The 14,633-nt window shown below is 33.4% G+C and overlaps 5 protein-coding genes across 15 annotated transcripts in view; 2 read left to right on the top strand and 3 right to left on the bottom strand.

The window, feature by feature from the left end:
- The window catches only part of LOC108969934 (PDZ domain-containing protein GIPC3), a 33,250-nt gene extending 27,539 nt beyond the window's left edge, over positions 1-5,711 (bottom strand). The window contains exon 1 of the mRNA XM_018934954.1: positions 4,792-5,711. The gene's annotated coding sequence lies outside the window, so the exon portion shown is untranslated. The remainder of the gene's footprint in view (positions 1-4,791) is intronic.
- Positions 5,712-6,119: 408 nt separating this feature from the next.
- Positions 6,120-8,405, top strand: LOC108969935. 2 transcript variants are annotated; one of them, XM_018934959.1, is made up of 4 exons: positions 6,120-6,539; positions 6,598-7,185; positions 7,248-7,829; positions 7,901-8,405. In XM_018934959.1, exons 1-4 carry the CDS (start codon positions 6,156-6,158, stop codon positions 8,198-8,200), a joined length of 1,854 nt encoding a protein of 617 aa, XP_018790504.1. In that variant the 5' UTR covers positions 6,120-6,155; the 3' UTR covers positions 8,201-8,405. The 2 variants fall into 2 exon arrangements, with proteins under 2 accessions (XP_018790504.1, XP_018790505.1); XM_018934960.1 differs by having other exon boundaries at positions 6,120-6,536.
- A 575-nt stretch (positions 8,406-8,980) lies between these two features.
- LOC108969936 (ras-related GTP-binding protein C) lies at positions 8,981-11,048 on the bottom strand. The gene is made up of 5 exons (XM_018934961.1): positions 10,783-11,048; positions 10,242-10,706; positions 9,744-9,962; positions 9,513-9,655; positions 8,981-9,438 (listed from the first exon to the last, which is right to left on the bottom strand). Exons 1-5 carry the CDS (start codon positions 10,783-10,785, stop codon positions 9,126-9,128), a joined length of 1,143 nt encoding a protein of 380 aa, XP_018790506.1. The 5' UTR covers positions 10,786-11,048; the 3' UTR covers positions 8,981-9,125.
- Positions 11,049-11,244: 196 nt separating this feature from the next.
- LOC108969937 (28S ribosomal protein S17, mitochondrial) lies at positions 11,245-11,854 on the top strand. The gene is made up of 2 exons (XM_018934962.1): positions 11,245-11,352; positions 11,412-11,854. Exons 1-2 carry the CDS (start codon positions 11,245-11,247, stop codon positions 11,769-11,771), a joined length of 468 nt encoding a protein of 155 aa, XP_018790507.1. The 3' UTR covers positions 11,772-11,854.
- A 1,190-nt stretch (positions 11,855-13,044) lies between these two features.
- LOC108969938 overlaps positions 13,045-14,633 on the bottom strand; it is a 40,208-nt gene continuing 38,619 nt past the window's right edge. For all 10 annotated transcript variants that reach the window (XM_018934966.1, XM_018934968.1, XM_018934967.1 and 7 more), the window contains 3 exons: positions 14,011-14,606; positions 13,739-13,949; positions 13,045-13,141 (listed from right to left, as the gene is read on the bottom strand). In XM_018934966.1, coding sequence (XP_018790511.1) covers positions 13,061-13,141; positions 13,739-13,949; positions 14,011-14,606 — 888 coding nt within the window. In that variant the 3' untranslated portion in view covers positions 13,045-13,060. The remainder of the gene's footprint in view (positions 13,142-13,738; positions 13,950-14,010; positions 14,607-14,633) is intronic.

A 14,633-nucleotide genomic window follows, 5' to 3' on the forward strand; every position in this document is an offset into this window, starting at 1 on the left:
CGATTGTTAAAGAATATATATTTTTCAAAAAATTGCCACATTTCTTCTTCAGTTACAACAACATTAAACACTGAAAGTTAAGCGTTGCATTTATTTTGCACACTGCTGTGCATATTGTAGACTCACGTACACACATTTATTCATTTTTTTTTATATAGAATGCAGGTTGGGGGCATTTAAAATGCAACATAATTTCTATATTTCAGGCTGGAGCTGTTAATGCCACTCTGTCGTGGTCACTTGTCAGCTGTGTGAGTTGGTGTCACGCTAGGTAGCATTAAAATAATTGTATGACTTCCGTTAAGTCCGGCAAAAAATATACATATATGTTGGCAAACACTTGTACAGAATATGGAGTGGAAAGCAGAATTGATGTCACATAAGTGGTAATATGAGGCGCTTAATGCCCATGTATGTATGCGCTCTTATATTATAATATTTATAAATAACTGTGTATGTATAAATTTAAATATTGTTTGTATGTATATATTGCACTTATATACATACATATGTATGTATGTGGATATTAAAATATGAACTGCAGAATTAATATGAATTAGGGATGCCAAGCATTTGTATTCTATCAAAATAAACTAAAGGTGGAAAAAGTTCTGAAGAAGAAAAAACATTCAATTTTATTTAATTTTAACATATTCAATGCAGTTTGGAGAAAAATTTATTTTTAATATTTTCTTTGCTAATGCTCTTTAGACACATTTTAATCGGTGATCCAAGTAGAGGTACTTTTTTCTACAGTCTTAGCTGTAATGTAATGGGCTCTTCCAAGTTCCAAGAAGATTCGACGTTTTTGAAGCAAATTTTGTTTAGCCATGAGGCCCATTTCTGGGTCAATGGGTATGTAAACAAGCAAAATTGCCGCATTTGGGTCGAAGAGCAACCTGAAGAGATTCAAGAGTTGCCATTTCATTCAGAAAAAACAACGGTTTGGTGTGGTTTATAGGCCGGTGGAATCGTAGGTCCATATTTCTTCAAAAATGATGCCGGTGAGAACGTAACCGTCAATGGCGAATACCTCAAATTGAATCTCGTGCTCTCGGCGGCATTTGGTTTCAACAAGATGGCACCACTTTCCACAAAACACATTAATCAATGGATTTATTGAGAGCATACTTCAGTGAGCAGATAATTTCACGTTTTGAACAAGATTGCGTGACCCTTAGACTTTCCCCTGTAGGAATATGCAAAGGCTAAAGTCTATGCAAACAATCTGGCTTCGATTCAAATCTTGGATCCAGTTATCTAGTCGAAATGCTGGAACGAGTCATAGCAAATAGGACTCAACGGATGGACCATCTGAGACGTAATCGCGGCCAACATTTGAAATAGATAATCTTCAAAAATAAATGCTAAAGAATGTTCTTTCGAATGATAATAATTTTTTTTTTGTATAAAATTTGAAGTTTCTGCGTCTTTTTGTTTAAAATAGTAGAGAACCTTGAAATGCATTTTATTATTGTTCTTATTTTGAAAGTAATATGTGTAGATGTGGCGATAGTGAAAAATAAAGCAGCAGATTACTATATCTACCATAAAAAGGAATATATAAACTTTTGTCTCAAATTTCATGTTACCAAATACAATAACAACCAACAAACAGTAACTGTCTATGCATACTCTTTTAAAGAGTTTTATATGATTTTAACGATTTAATGTTGAAAAAATTTAGGTGAATAAATTAAGAATTCGCGTTAAAAAAAAAAACGAAAATTTAACAACAAAAACTGTTGACTTCACGCCGCGTTGACTTTTTAATGTACTTGAAAATTATGTACTAGCATTAACATTCGCACTTACTCTCGAAAACGCATGCCAAACGCCATGAAAAAATTTGAAAGAAAGAAAAAATTGGAATTTCGTAACACTAAATGCACAATAAAATGGTAAGTATGTACACACGTACAGTTACTCAAAAAAATCATCGGATGTGCTTTACATTTTTAATTTCAGTGAGCACACCTTCGTGTTAATTCTGTTATTACCAAAGTACTTAAGAGGTTATATAGAACTAAGATCGGGTGCAACTGAACATTTTATAATCTTGTAACTTGTAAGCATCAAAGCGAGGGAAATACTTTAAGGTATAAAACCAATCATATAAAGTAAAGTCAGCCGGATGTTCGAAATCCTGATATTAGTTATATAGGGCGTAGACCAAATTTTCGCTCAATGGGTTGAATAGGATCAATACTTAATACTTACTTACTATTATATGATGGCTAATACCTAATATAAAGATTTTTGCTTTTAGCCGTATTCCTCAGCCAATATGTGAGTTATCTTAATAAAAGATGGATAAAGGGCGTGTTTTTCTTATAACGATGCATTTCTCTGCATAGAATGATGAAAATTGGGTTACAACTCGCCCTAGACCCTATATAACTAACAAGCCTTATGCACCGTTTTCGATTATTCTTTGGAGCTACTGTGCAAAGGTATACTAATTACTAACAGTGTTCAGCTCACTTTCAGTCACAACGTCCGCCCATCCGTCCGTGTTAAAATTAGGTTGAAATTCGTGGTAATATCTCGCATTTACATGAGGGCTATTTCGGTTTAGAAAGATATTAGCATTGACAGCGTGCGTCTATGGCCCAATTATTGTGAGCGCAGGTTGTAGCTGACTAAATAAAAACTTATATACACACATACATATGTACATGCATGTATATTTTATTGTTGTTGTATCTTTCATTCAAACAGTGGCTGAAAATGTATATCTACAAATGTTTGGATGTATGTATGTATATTTTAACACGTGCAAGCGATAAATTTTATATGAAAAGCAGAAAAATAGACAAAGAGTTGGACACAAGAGGCGGTAAAAGCTACCACTTTGTTTTCATGTCGGGTTTTTGTGTGTTTTTTAGCGAAAAGAAAAAGTAGCGTCAAATCTATTTGTACTCTGTCGGTTTTTATTGTTTGATGGAAGTATCACACACAGAAAAGCAAATTGTATTGTACAAATTCTAGTAAATTGAGTATCTACCACTGTTAGCACTTTCGGCTAGTGTGCAAGAAAATGTGTGAGATACAATAATTTTCTGCGTATTCAGATTTTACGGCAATTTATAGAGATTAGAGGCGTTCCCGTTAGGTGGAGTTTATATCCACATGTGTACATTTGAATGTATGTATATATGTATGTATGTTTATAAGCTCATATAGAAATTATGAAAAAATATGCTTATTAGTTGTATATTTTGCAAAGTAGTTAACGCCTTTCTCTTCAGGTATTGTAATTCAGCAAAAAAATATTATACTTGTAGAATGTGCCTATATACCTACATATGTATGTATGTAGTAGGGATTTCGTTAACTCAGTAGGTATATACAGATGAACTTCTCTAACTCGAATAACCATAATCCACGAAAAATTTGAGTAAGAAAGACTTAGAGAGTTGTAGAAGGAAATTTGTATGACATTTTATTTCTAAAAACTATGAATCTTCATTTGTGACAATATTCATAAAAAAAAAAATAAATAAATTTGATAAATTATATTAACCATAGACTTAAAGAACATAATTTTCACAATGACTGATAACAAAACACACCTTAGTTAAAAACATGAAACGCAATTGCTTTTGGCCCAAGTAAGAGAAAATATTCTCAATTAGAAGTTTTCGTCCAGCTGATGTTTATTCTCATAACTTAAATACACATACATACGTATACATATATATTATACATATATATGTGGTACATCATTATTGACCCACCCAGAAAAACTACAGAAAATGCTTACCTGCAATGAGAAATATGTGTATGTGCACATCTTTCATTCATATCTAGAAAACAACCATCATACTAAAATATTGATATTCACCAATTATCCCTAAAATGAAATTAAAGTTACTTGGTTTCTTTTTGAAACATAATCACTGAAGCAGCAATGCCATATTCATAGTTTTGTACACAGCTGACCACCGCGGTCGATATTTCTGAGAACAGTGAGTCATACCTTGAACTATGACGTGAAAAGGTAATGCGAAAACATTGCCATTTTTAGGAAAAATCAATGTGGAAAGGCAAAGAATGAACTCGTGCTCGTTTAAACAATAAAAATTACTGACGCATTGAACCGCAACTAACAACTGTAAGCTAGGAATAAATAACGAAAACGATGTCTTACTACCTATAGAATAGCAAAAATGTGCAAAAAGACGGGAGATGCACCCAATATGTAGAAATGTATGTAAGAACACCCTTGACTGTCATCAAAGGAAACATCCCTTACGGTCACAATGTGCTGATAATTCGTATGTTCTTACATACTACTGTTGCCCGGCGTTACACAATCACCAATAGCTTTATACATATATTTTTTGAATGTTGCAGAAATTTCATCATAAATCTAACAAAAATCGCAAATACATATGTATGTACATACATATATGTGTCTATAGACCTGAATAAAATAAAATATAGATATGCTTTACGTCGTATAAAGGATATTATTAAATAAATGTTTAGTATATCAATAGGCTTTCCCTGCAACCGGTCAATTATCTATATATGTATGTGTAATTCTATTGAAAAAATGCAAGATTACTTTCTTTCCCAGCTAAAATATGAATATTTACACTGAATGATAATTATTAGAAGTATAATACAAAGGAATGTGTGTACATCATTATTTTTACAATATAGTGTGAGAAATGTGCTTTGTTTGTGCAAGAGAAAGCCAATCAGGAAAAGGAAATGCCAACACACATGTATACATAATGATAAACTACGGAAGATGGCGTAGGTAATGAAAAGGTTACTTACAGCAGGTCAAGTTGGAAAGCTCAAAAATCCAAGTTGATTTCAGTCCAATTAGAAATGTAATAAATTCCGAAAAATCTTTTTAGTTTCACACTTGAACAAACAATGCTTTAAACTATCAGTAATAGTGCGTTTTGCGTATTTTTGAGATTCACTATATGAATTTACTACAAATTTATGCACTTGCCGTTTATAATATGTACAAGCTTTTGCGCGTATGCAATACAATGTGCGTATGTATCAAATATGTCTGCCGGTTTGCAGGCGATTAGCGGATTTTATGTGCATCAGCAGCAATACACGCTCCAACACGTTGTGGGGTATTATGAACAAACGGCACTTCGAATACGTGCAGTACATATGAATTCAACCTTTATTATTTTTTAACGTATGAATGTATGTATGTATATACATATACCAATAATTAGATGCACAGTTCCAGCTGCAGAGTCTGGATAGAATACAATCGGCTGGACGACAGGTTTTCTTCAACACGATCATGCACTTTGTACACTTTATTACCTATGGAGTATTTTTATGCAATCCTTCGACTTTTTTTTCAACAGATTCTTACCGTAAATTTTCAGTCAGATATTTGTATATTAGTTAAATTTACTTAATTGATTTCTGTATTTTTTTTTTCACATGAACCACACACACACACTATAATGAACACTTGAAAAGCACTGCAAAATTTGATACAGAAATGAAAATGCGCCCAACGGACCAGTTAAACTTTCGCTCGACTCGCTCCAACTTCGCTCTGAAAGCAACTAAATCAATTGACGTATCCAGTTTGCCACCACTTTTCACAGACTTTTATTTGCTTACACGTTTTTTGCTGAACTTTTATCACAGTCGTTTTGTTTTGTTTTTGTGAAAGTGCAAGGCATTGTTGTTGGATGGAGCATTGTAGCACATACGTTCTCTCATTGGAGCTGCTGATATGGAAATTCGCTGAAAAGAAATGTCAAAATGATTGGGAAAAATTGTGCGAATGAAATAGTAAGATTTGTTTATACAATTGTTACAAACAGCTGAGTATTATCTGTCTTGCCACATTCAAAGTTTTTGATGTTTGTATTGCTTCAATAATAATTGCCATAAAATCAAGTAAAAATGGTATTTTTCACAAGCTATTGTATAAGTAGCTAATAGTCAATAATAATATCTTAATCTCTTCAGTAATACATAATATTTTCATCACTCCTACTGTATGAAATGTATTAGCTAATAATGAGATGTTGGCAATCATTGTTTGAAACACAAAATAAATTTGTACAAATTTTTAGCCTTGTCAAAATTACTCAAATCGCTTGTAGAATAATATTGGTCTAAGTTTTGTTTGCTCCAACAAATTTGTTATTATGGATAATTCAAAAACCGCTCAACAAGCATTCTGGATTGAATTCATAAATTTGTACAAATCGAAACCAGTGCTTTGGAAGTATGGAAGTGAAGTGTACAAAGATCGGATAGGAAAGAAGCATGCTTATTTGGATTTGGTGGAGAAAATGCGTGAGATTGAACCAAATCCTGATGTTGATATGGTAAAGAAGAAAATCAACAGTTTTCGAGCATGCTATAGGCGCTTATGTTTTAATGCCCAGGAACAAATTAAAGTTGGTGAACAGCCGCAGAATAGATGGGTGTATTTCAAACATTTCAAATTCTTAAACGAAATCTACGGTACCGAAGATCAGGATTCAGATAAAAACAATGACGAGGAGAACGAAGATGAAGTTTTGGTAGTAAGGACTAAATTATATCCCTGATAACAAACATGTTTTTATATGTTTTTTTTTGCAGTATATGCCGCATAAAAGCAGCACAAGTAGCAGATTTCAGACGGATTCTACCAGCTCTTCAAGATCGCTAAATATTTCACTGGATGAAACGCTAAATCAATCAAGGCATATAAGCGAAACAAGTTTTAATATGACCCTAAATACTAAGGAAAACCAGAACTTTTGGATCGAATTTATTAAACTATATAAATCAAAACCCGAACTATGGAAAGTTAATAGTGAGGTGTATAAAGATCGTAAAGCAAAAAAGTATGCTTACATAGAACTAGTTGAAAAATTGCGTGAAGTTCATCCTAATCCTACAGCTGAAATGGTCAGAAAAAAAATTAATATACTACGGACGTCTTATAGAAAGGAATTGCATAAAATGGAACGTGCCATAAGAGTGGGCAGAAAGCCTGTTAATAACTGGTTATATTTTGACCATTTTTCCTTTCTAAATGAGTCTAAAGATCCCCTAGAGGAAGCTGATACTTCAAACGAAGCTGATGAAGATAATGATGATTATGGCCCGCTTGATAATACCGCTGATCACATGGAAAACACTGATTTCGATGCTATCGATGAAGAAATAAGCGAAGTTGTGGAAGTAAGTCAGTTAGTTTGCAAAATAATTAATTTGTATATTAAAATAGTACATTTCTCTAAAAGTTTAGTACATCGAAGAACTCCACAAAGTTAGAAAATAATTCCCAACCATCCAGCCCAGCAATATCTATGCATGAAAAACAAACTGTATCACATGAATTAAATCAATTCAGTGCAGATGCTGACGTAGTAAGTTTAAACCTAACGAAAAAGCAAAAATTCTGGATAGAATTCATTAAGCTATACAGATCAAAGCCAGAACTATGGAAATGTGATAGCGAGTTTTATAAAGATGCTAGAGCCAAGCGGTCTGCTTATTTAAAGTTGTTGAAGAAAATGCGTGAGATTTATCCAACTGCTGATGTTGGTATGGTTAAAAGAAAACTCGACACACTCTGCTCTATCTATAGGAAATTAATGAGTAAAATGCGGAAAGGACAACGTTTAGTTGGGAAAGCGGCTGATCAATTGATCTACTTTAAATATCTCTCGTTTCTAAACGAACAAAATGATCCACTAGACGATAAAGATGATGACTGGAATGATAGCGAGTTCAACAAATATAGTTCAATCCAAGATAATATGTCTGATAACAATTTACAAGATGATGATTTTGTTGCTGATGAGCATGATCTAGTTGTGCAGGTAAGTAAGACACACTTTTTGCTTAATTATGACAATTGTAAGTTTGTTTATTTTTATGAAACAAAATACAGTTTCTGACAACTAAAGAGAGTACCAAACGCCAATATTCGCCTTCTCCTACACCGAACCACAACGAAAGTGCACAGAATGAAGCTGCAAACATGCAATTTAAGAAATGTAGGCAATATAGCGATGAAGCTGATATTTTAGGTATAAGTTGGGCATATCAATACCGTAGTTTAAGTCAAACGCAAAAAATTTTTGCCAAAAAGGCAATCGATGATATATTGTTTGAAGCGCGCCTAGAGACATTACAACGCAATTCGGTTAGGATCAATGAGCGCGGTTGTGATCGCTGTAAACACACGTAATAAGTAAGTATATTTCGTTTATTTTTTTGTAGTAGTCCAAGTATGTACTGTTTTTTAGATTTTTTACATTTCTATAATGCTCGTAAGCAACAAAGGCTTTACATATATTTTTTCCTTAAAAATGAAACAAATAATAAGTGATCAACCTGTTATTGTTATGACATTGAACAAAATATCAATCGTAAACGTAAAAAAAGCAAGTTAGCCAAGAGCAGTTCAGTTAAAAAAATTGCGATATTTGCAAAATGGAATAGGAAGTACGTTTCAGTTTTTTTTTTATATAAACTATTTTTGCAACTAAGTTTTTTATTTTTATTTTCAATGAATAACAAAAGTAAGACAGCCACAAATTTCACATAATTTGCCGTATTTTTCATATGTGCTGTACAATAATTTTAAGCTAGTATAAAAGTGTGAACATTTCAACTTATTGCATTTATCAATTTGTGTGTTTTTTTTATGTTTGCACTGGTAACGGTGATTTGAAGCTGTTTAAATATGATATATGTATGTATATATATATTTTTTTTTTTTTACTTATTTTGAAAAACGGTTTCGACTCATTGTTTAGTTTTTAATTAATTGTTGCAAAGTTAAGCATTAAAATAATATTAATTCGAATAAAGGCACAATAACATACAAAAACAGTTATTTGAAAAATAAAATATTGTAAAGCTGTACTTGATGTATGACAAAATGTATAGATAATAAGTGCGCCGTAACGTTTGTAAGATATGTACATACATATATGCACGTTATAAAAAATATTTTCGTGACATGTTTCGGTTTAAATCGCATATAATTGCCTAACACAAAATGTAAACAACTTGTACACTCTTTTGCCCTGCTTACTATGGTTGTTCGTTAAATCATCTTGAATGCATATACATCCGTTTATAAAAAAAAAACGCGTTATAAGAACAAATTAATTCAAATGATTCTCATTAACGCGTGCAACAAGCTCATCCTCATCCTCGTCCACAACATCATCCTCTGGTTCAATTTGTTCTTCTAATGTCTCGAGTTTTTGGCTTTTCATTCGCAATTCAAAAACTTCGCTGATAGCTTTGCGGAAGCATAAAAAGTTAAAGTCGATAACACCTTGCCGATTGAAATTCTCCTCTCGTAATATGCATACTAGCGCAAGAAATTTGTTTACTTCTCGTAAATACAAAATCGTATTGTTGTTCAGCTTAATGAGACTAGAGCTTTCATGGTCGAATGCCGCTTCCTCTGAGCTGCAAAATAAATGTGGCGATGTTATACACGAATTCAACACTTGAAAAGTTTTCTTTATTTATTTTTTATTTACCTATAAATGCTCGAGAGATCAATGACCACATCGATCATGTCACAACAAAGTTCATAGCTTTGCATATCTACAGGCGAACAATCGGTGGCGATGTAGATCTTTGAAACTACATCAAAAAGGAACGCTTTCTCGATACCCGAATGCTTCAGTAAAGAAAAAAAAAAAAAAAAAATATATATATATATATATACATATACACATACTATATTAGCTAAAATATAGGTTCATTACCGATATAAAAATGTTGAGCAGATTCTCCAATGTTGGTAATTGTGGTATTAATTTTTGCACTACTTTGGAGAAAGCTTCGAATATCGAATGATCATATATGGAAGTTAAATGAAAACTCAAATGTATCTGGTTAAGTCCGGCATCGCTCAGATCGTCAGAGGCGCGCTGATGTATATCCCGCTGTGATTCCATTTTTGAGTCGTCACTAATACCATCAACCTATTGCGCAAATACAAAAACAAATAATTAAAAGATCTAGGGCTTCGATGCAACAATGAACTTTGACATATGTATATATAATAATCAACTGCCATACAATGCAATAAATTACTGCCGGGTTGACTTTTAAAACCCTTAAACACATGATACACATGTTTGTAATTTTCCATGTTTTTATATTAATTACTCTGAACAACTGGCACTTTCTCACAAAGTTTACTGATAACACAATGACAACACCCACTACTCACACATATTCAACTTTTATGCATTTTTTACCTTGTGTATGAATACTTCGAACTTTATGCGTGGATTTACTTTATATGCTTTTATAACGGTATTCTTAAATTTTGTCAATGCCTCATTGTAATCATCCTTCGCATCGATTACGAATACCAAAGCACCGCAACCACCGAATATCATATCGGAATCGAATGTGGGATCTATGAAGTCGATTTGTCCGGGAAAGTCCCAAATCTCAAACTGCACGAAGCTGGAATTGTTTATGTCATCCTTAACAATTTTGCTTGTTGATTCAAGGAACAATGTTTCGTTCGGTGACATTTTGTGGAAGACGACTTTTTGTATAGAACTTTTGCCCGAACGTCGCAAACCCATAAGTAGTATGCGTGGTTTAGATTCGCCACCGCCCATACCAGGCTCATCCAAGCCATCCTGATCGAATGAACCGTAACCAAAGTCTTTTGGAAACGTGTCCACATGATACTCGTCGTCCTCGTAGCTCTTTGTTGGAGAAAATAAAAACGATGATATTCGCATTTATTTGGCTTCAACTATTACAAAGCTTTATTTCACTTACCATGACTTCGTTTCTTTGCTGTTTGCGTTTTCCTACAAAACGCTCTACCGCTTTAAGTGCATTCAATAGCTGATTAATTTAATATATTTATTGCTTGCAGTTTAATATGTAATGAGATTACGTTTGTTTATTTTCATACGCAATTTCTATTTGGATGCTTTTTTGTGCAGTTTTTAGATGCTTAAACAAAAACCACTGCATTTAAATCACCACAACAGCTGACACTTCAAAATGTCAAAAATGACGTTTTGTTATTTTTTTTTATCCAATTAACTTCATCTCTAATCAGAAACAACTTTTCAATTGGAAATCTCGGCGGCTGACAGTTGTTTAGTATCCGAACAGCTGTTTCCATTTGACATTTTTGATAACATGTGTTAGTGAAGAATGTTTCGTTTGTTATTTTGTTAAAAATTATTAGGAACTTCTGAAAAAAAATTTTATAATTGCATTTACGAAATAATGGCTTCACGTGGTGCGATATTATTAGGACAGTGCATGCCATGCATTAAGAAAAATGCGTCCAAAATACGCATACGACACATGGAGTTGGATAAGAACCTGAATATGGTAAGCACTATTATGTTTTAAGCAGAAGGAAAATTGAAATCATTTTGCTTCTCATATAGTATTTCAAAAAGGATGAATACTTCTTTGCTCATGATCCCGAGAAAGTTTGTAAAACTGGCGATATTGTGTTGATACGAGAATTGCCACAACGTTTGACTCGCTTAATTTCGCATGCAGTGGAGAAAATTGTTTATCCATTGGGTGACATAACAGATCCAATAACCGGCAAAAAAGTTGTGGTGGGCAAATACCGCGATGAAATTGAGGAAGCGAATCGTTTGTATGGCAAATCCGAGAAAGCATTCGACTATGAGAAAGCACCGCCGCGTGGACGTCTGGAGGGTACCAGAGATTTTACACATGGCGAAACGTATATTAAATACCATGAAGATGGCAAGGATAATCCATTCGCTGTGTAGTATAAAGTTTTGTTCTTAGTTTAAATTTAATAATTATTCTCTATACAAAATGTACAATAAAACTGTTTGTGTTGCAAAATAAATGCGTTTTGTGTTCAGTTTTGTGAAATAAAATAAAAAATTAAATTTATTATAAAGTTTGTGCAATCGGCATTGATACTCGATATGAATTTGTTGTTTCGAAGACACAAATTCCATGTAGGATTCATTTTTCATGTAAATTTTTATGACAATAATTGCAAATTTGAAAAAAAAAATATTTTTTGTTATACTAAACTAAGGATAACAATTTTTAGGGTTAATTAAAAATAGGCAAAAGTGTGCATTAAAATGAAATAACGGTAAAAAGTGAAAGCTTTAGAGAAACGGTGCGAGAAGCACGTGTAGTATAGACAAAAAGTGATTTTTCAATATCGGAAATATAATAGAAATAATTGAAACGAAGTGATACTAATTATGTTGATGAAAAAATATGATGAGAATTGTAAATGTGTAAACTCATTTTTGTATGAAATCCAACAACAATGTTGTTCTTAAAGAAATGCAAGTGTAAAAATTTATAATTTTACGATTTTACGATGCTTTAACACGGGTTGTGAGTACCCCAATAGTATTGTAGACCAGACTGTCGATTAGTTGTAATGTGTATAATGTGTTTCTTGCCATATTTACATGAATTTGTACATTGGTCTGTAAAATTTTATAATTTTGGGATAATAACACATATGTACATACATACGTATGTAAATATAATACCTATTATCCATATATAGTATATCTTACCTCGAACTCTCGAATACCATATAAAATGTCACAATTCTATATTTTATGTTTTTATTTAAATATCTCTTTTTTAATTAATTTAGCAGTGGATAAAATATTGATTCAGCAGCTTTCTTTTCAAGATGCTGTGTATTTTTTGTATTTATATTGTTACATAAGCCTTTTTTATATACATTACAATTCGATTTATTATCATTTTTCTAACATTTTATATATAATATACATATATATATATACGAGTATGTAAAGTAATTCTAAACTAAGTATGTTTTTAATGTTATATTTTTTTAATTTACCCCAAACACTTGGCCAATAATTAAATTTTAATTATACATATTTGTTCATTTTCAAATCCAATATATACTATGTATACTTATATAAGTGTATACATGCAGAATGTACGAATAAGCTTTGTTGGTAGTTGGCTTTCTCAATTTGCTCAAATTGCTGTTGTTCTTCATATACATACATATATGTATTTCTTCAGGAATTCCCTTCTTCTATCACTAGTCACAATCTCTTACGATGCTAAAGTTGTACTGCAGTAAAGTGTTTGCTTCGTGTGCTGTCTCCTGGCAAATATTTTGCTGGAAAAATAACAGTAAATATTAATAAAACATATGAAAGACCATTAACTTCGGTTGCACAGAAGCTGTAATAATTCAACAGCTTTACAAATCAAAAGGTTTTCATACAAGAACTTGTTGTTGTTGTAATGGCTACCTAATCCCCGTTAGGATGGTAAGGATTAGAAAAGTGTCAAATAAGTAGGGTTAGTAGGGCATGCAAAGAGTTGTCCAGTGTCATGCGGGGACTCATTGCACGCTGGACATATGTCTATTTTGGATAAGTAGAAATTTAACATGCTATAGTCTCCAGAACGAAGCTGCGCAAGGCTCAAACTCGTTTCTCGCGACAACTCGAGCTCTTTGTTTGAAATTGGAGCAGTCGTTTGTACGGCAGCTATATGCTGTATTGGTGAGATATGGGCCGTTCCGACAAATCTCCGTGGGGAAGAAGGAATGTGTACAAAATTTCCAATCGAGAACTCAAAAACTGTGGAACTAGTTCGCGTATTTACAGGCTGGAACGGCTCAGTTCGTCTCGCTGATAATTTTTTTAGTGTGTATTTTATAGTTTCCGAAGTTTTGTTCCGGGTTTTACAAAGTAACTCCAGTACTTACCTTTTTCGAATCCGCCGTCGTTGCGCGTAACGCCAAACTTCGTATGAAGTAACCTCGACTTGGTATATTAAAGTATATAACCGATATATTTGACTGACGTTGTACGATGTTGGCGCTAAGTTGATGCGCAGATGATTGTAGTAGATGAGCGCCCTGATGTTTAGTCAGCTCGCGATTGCTACAAATGGTCCATAATAATGGCACCGAAGAGCTGGAAAGCAAAATGATAAAAAAAAAAGATTTCAATTTCATTTCCCCCTCCCTAAGCTCACCTCAATTGCAGTTGTATGCTTGATTCCTTGAAAAACCGCGATAACGGTATAATATAGGTCATATTCAGCGATTTGCCACTATGTGGACAGTGATGCTCCATACCAAATGTTTCATTACTTGTCTCAGCTATTAAACAGCTATCGATTTGCCAACAATCTATTTGTGCTGCCGCTGCTGCCGCGGCTGCTGCAACTGCTGCTCTTTGCAGTTCAACGGATGTTGCACCAGCTGTTGGTGCCCTTATTGCTTCATCTGCGGTCTTTATATCAATATCGAGACGTTCATCGGAACTGGATGTGTCTTTTGAGGAGTCCGACAGATCTGAACGTTGTTCACTGGAAACTTCTACAACTTGTGTTTTCTTGTCTGTTCCAATAAAAGTGGCGTTGGCAGACAGTATGGGTGTAGCCAGTGAACGTGGTTGTGTGTCTGGATCTGTGTCGGTATCGGCGCTGTCTGCATTCGATTCGGATAATGGCAAATTTTCTTTGCTTAGTTGTTGTTCTGGTACCGCTGTGTCCGCTTTCACGCGCGTGATGCCTGCTAGGGTGTCTTGAATTACCGGCAATTGATTGGTTTCCTCGAAGCAAAATGACTAGATGGTATAGATATAGAATAAAAA

Source organism: Bactrocera latifrons, unplaced genomic scaffold (genome assembly GCF_001853355.1).
Source record: "Bactrocera latifrons isolate USDA-ARS-PBARC rearing strain unplaced genomic scaffold, ASM185335v1 scaffold_27, whole genome shotgun sequence".
Classification (NCBI taxonomy): Eukaryota; Metazoa; Arthropoda; class Insecta; order Diptera; family Tephritidae; genus Bactrocera; species Bactrocera latifrons.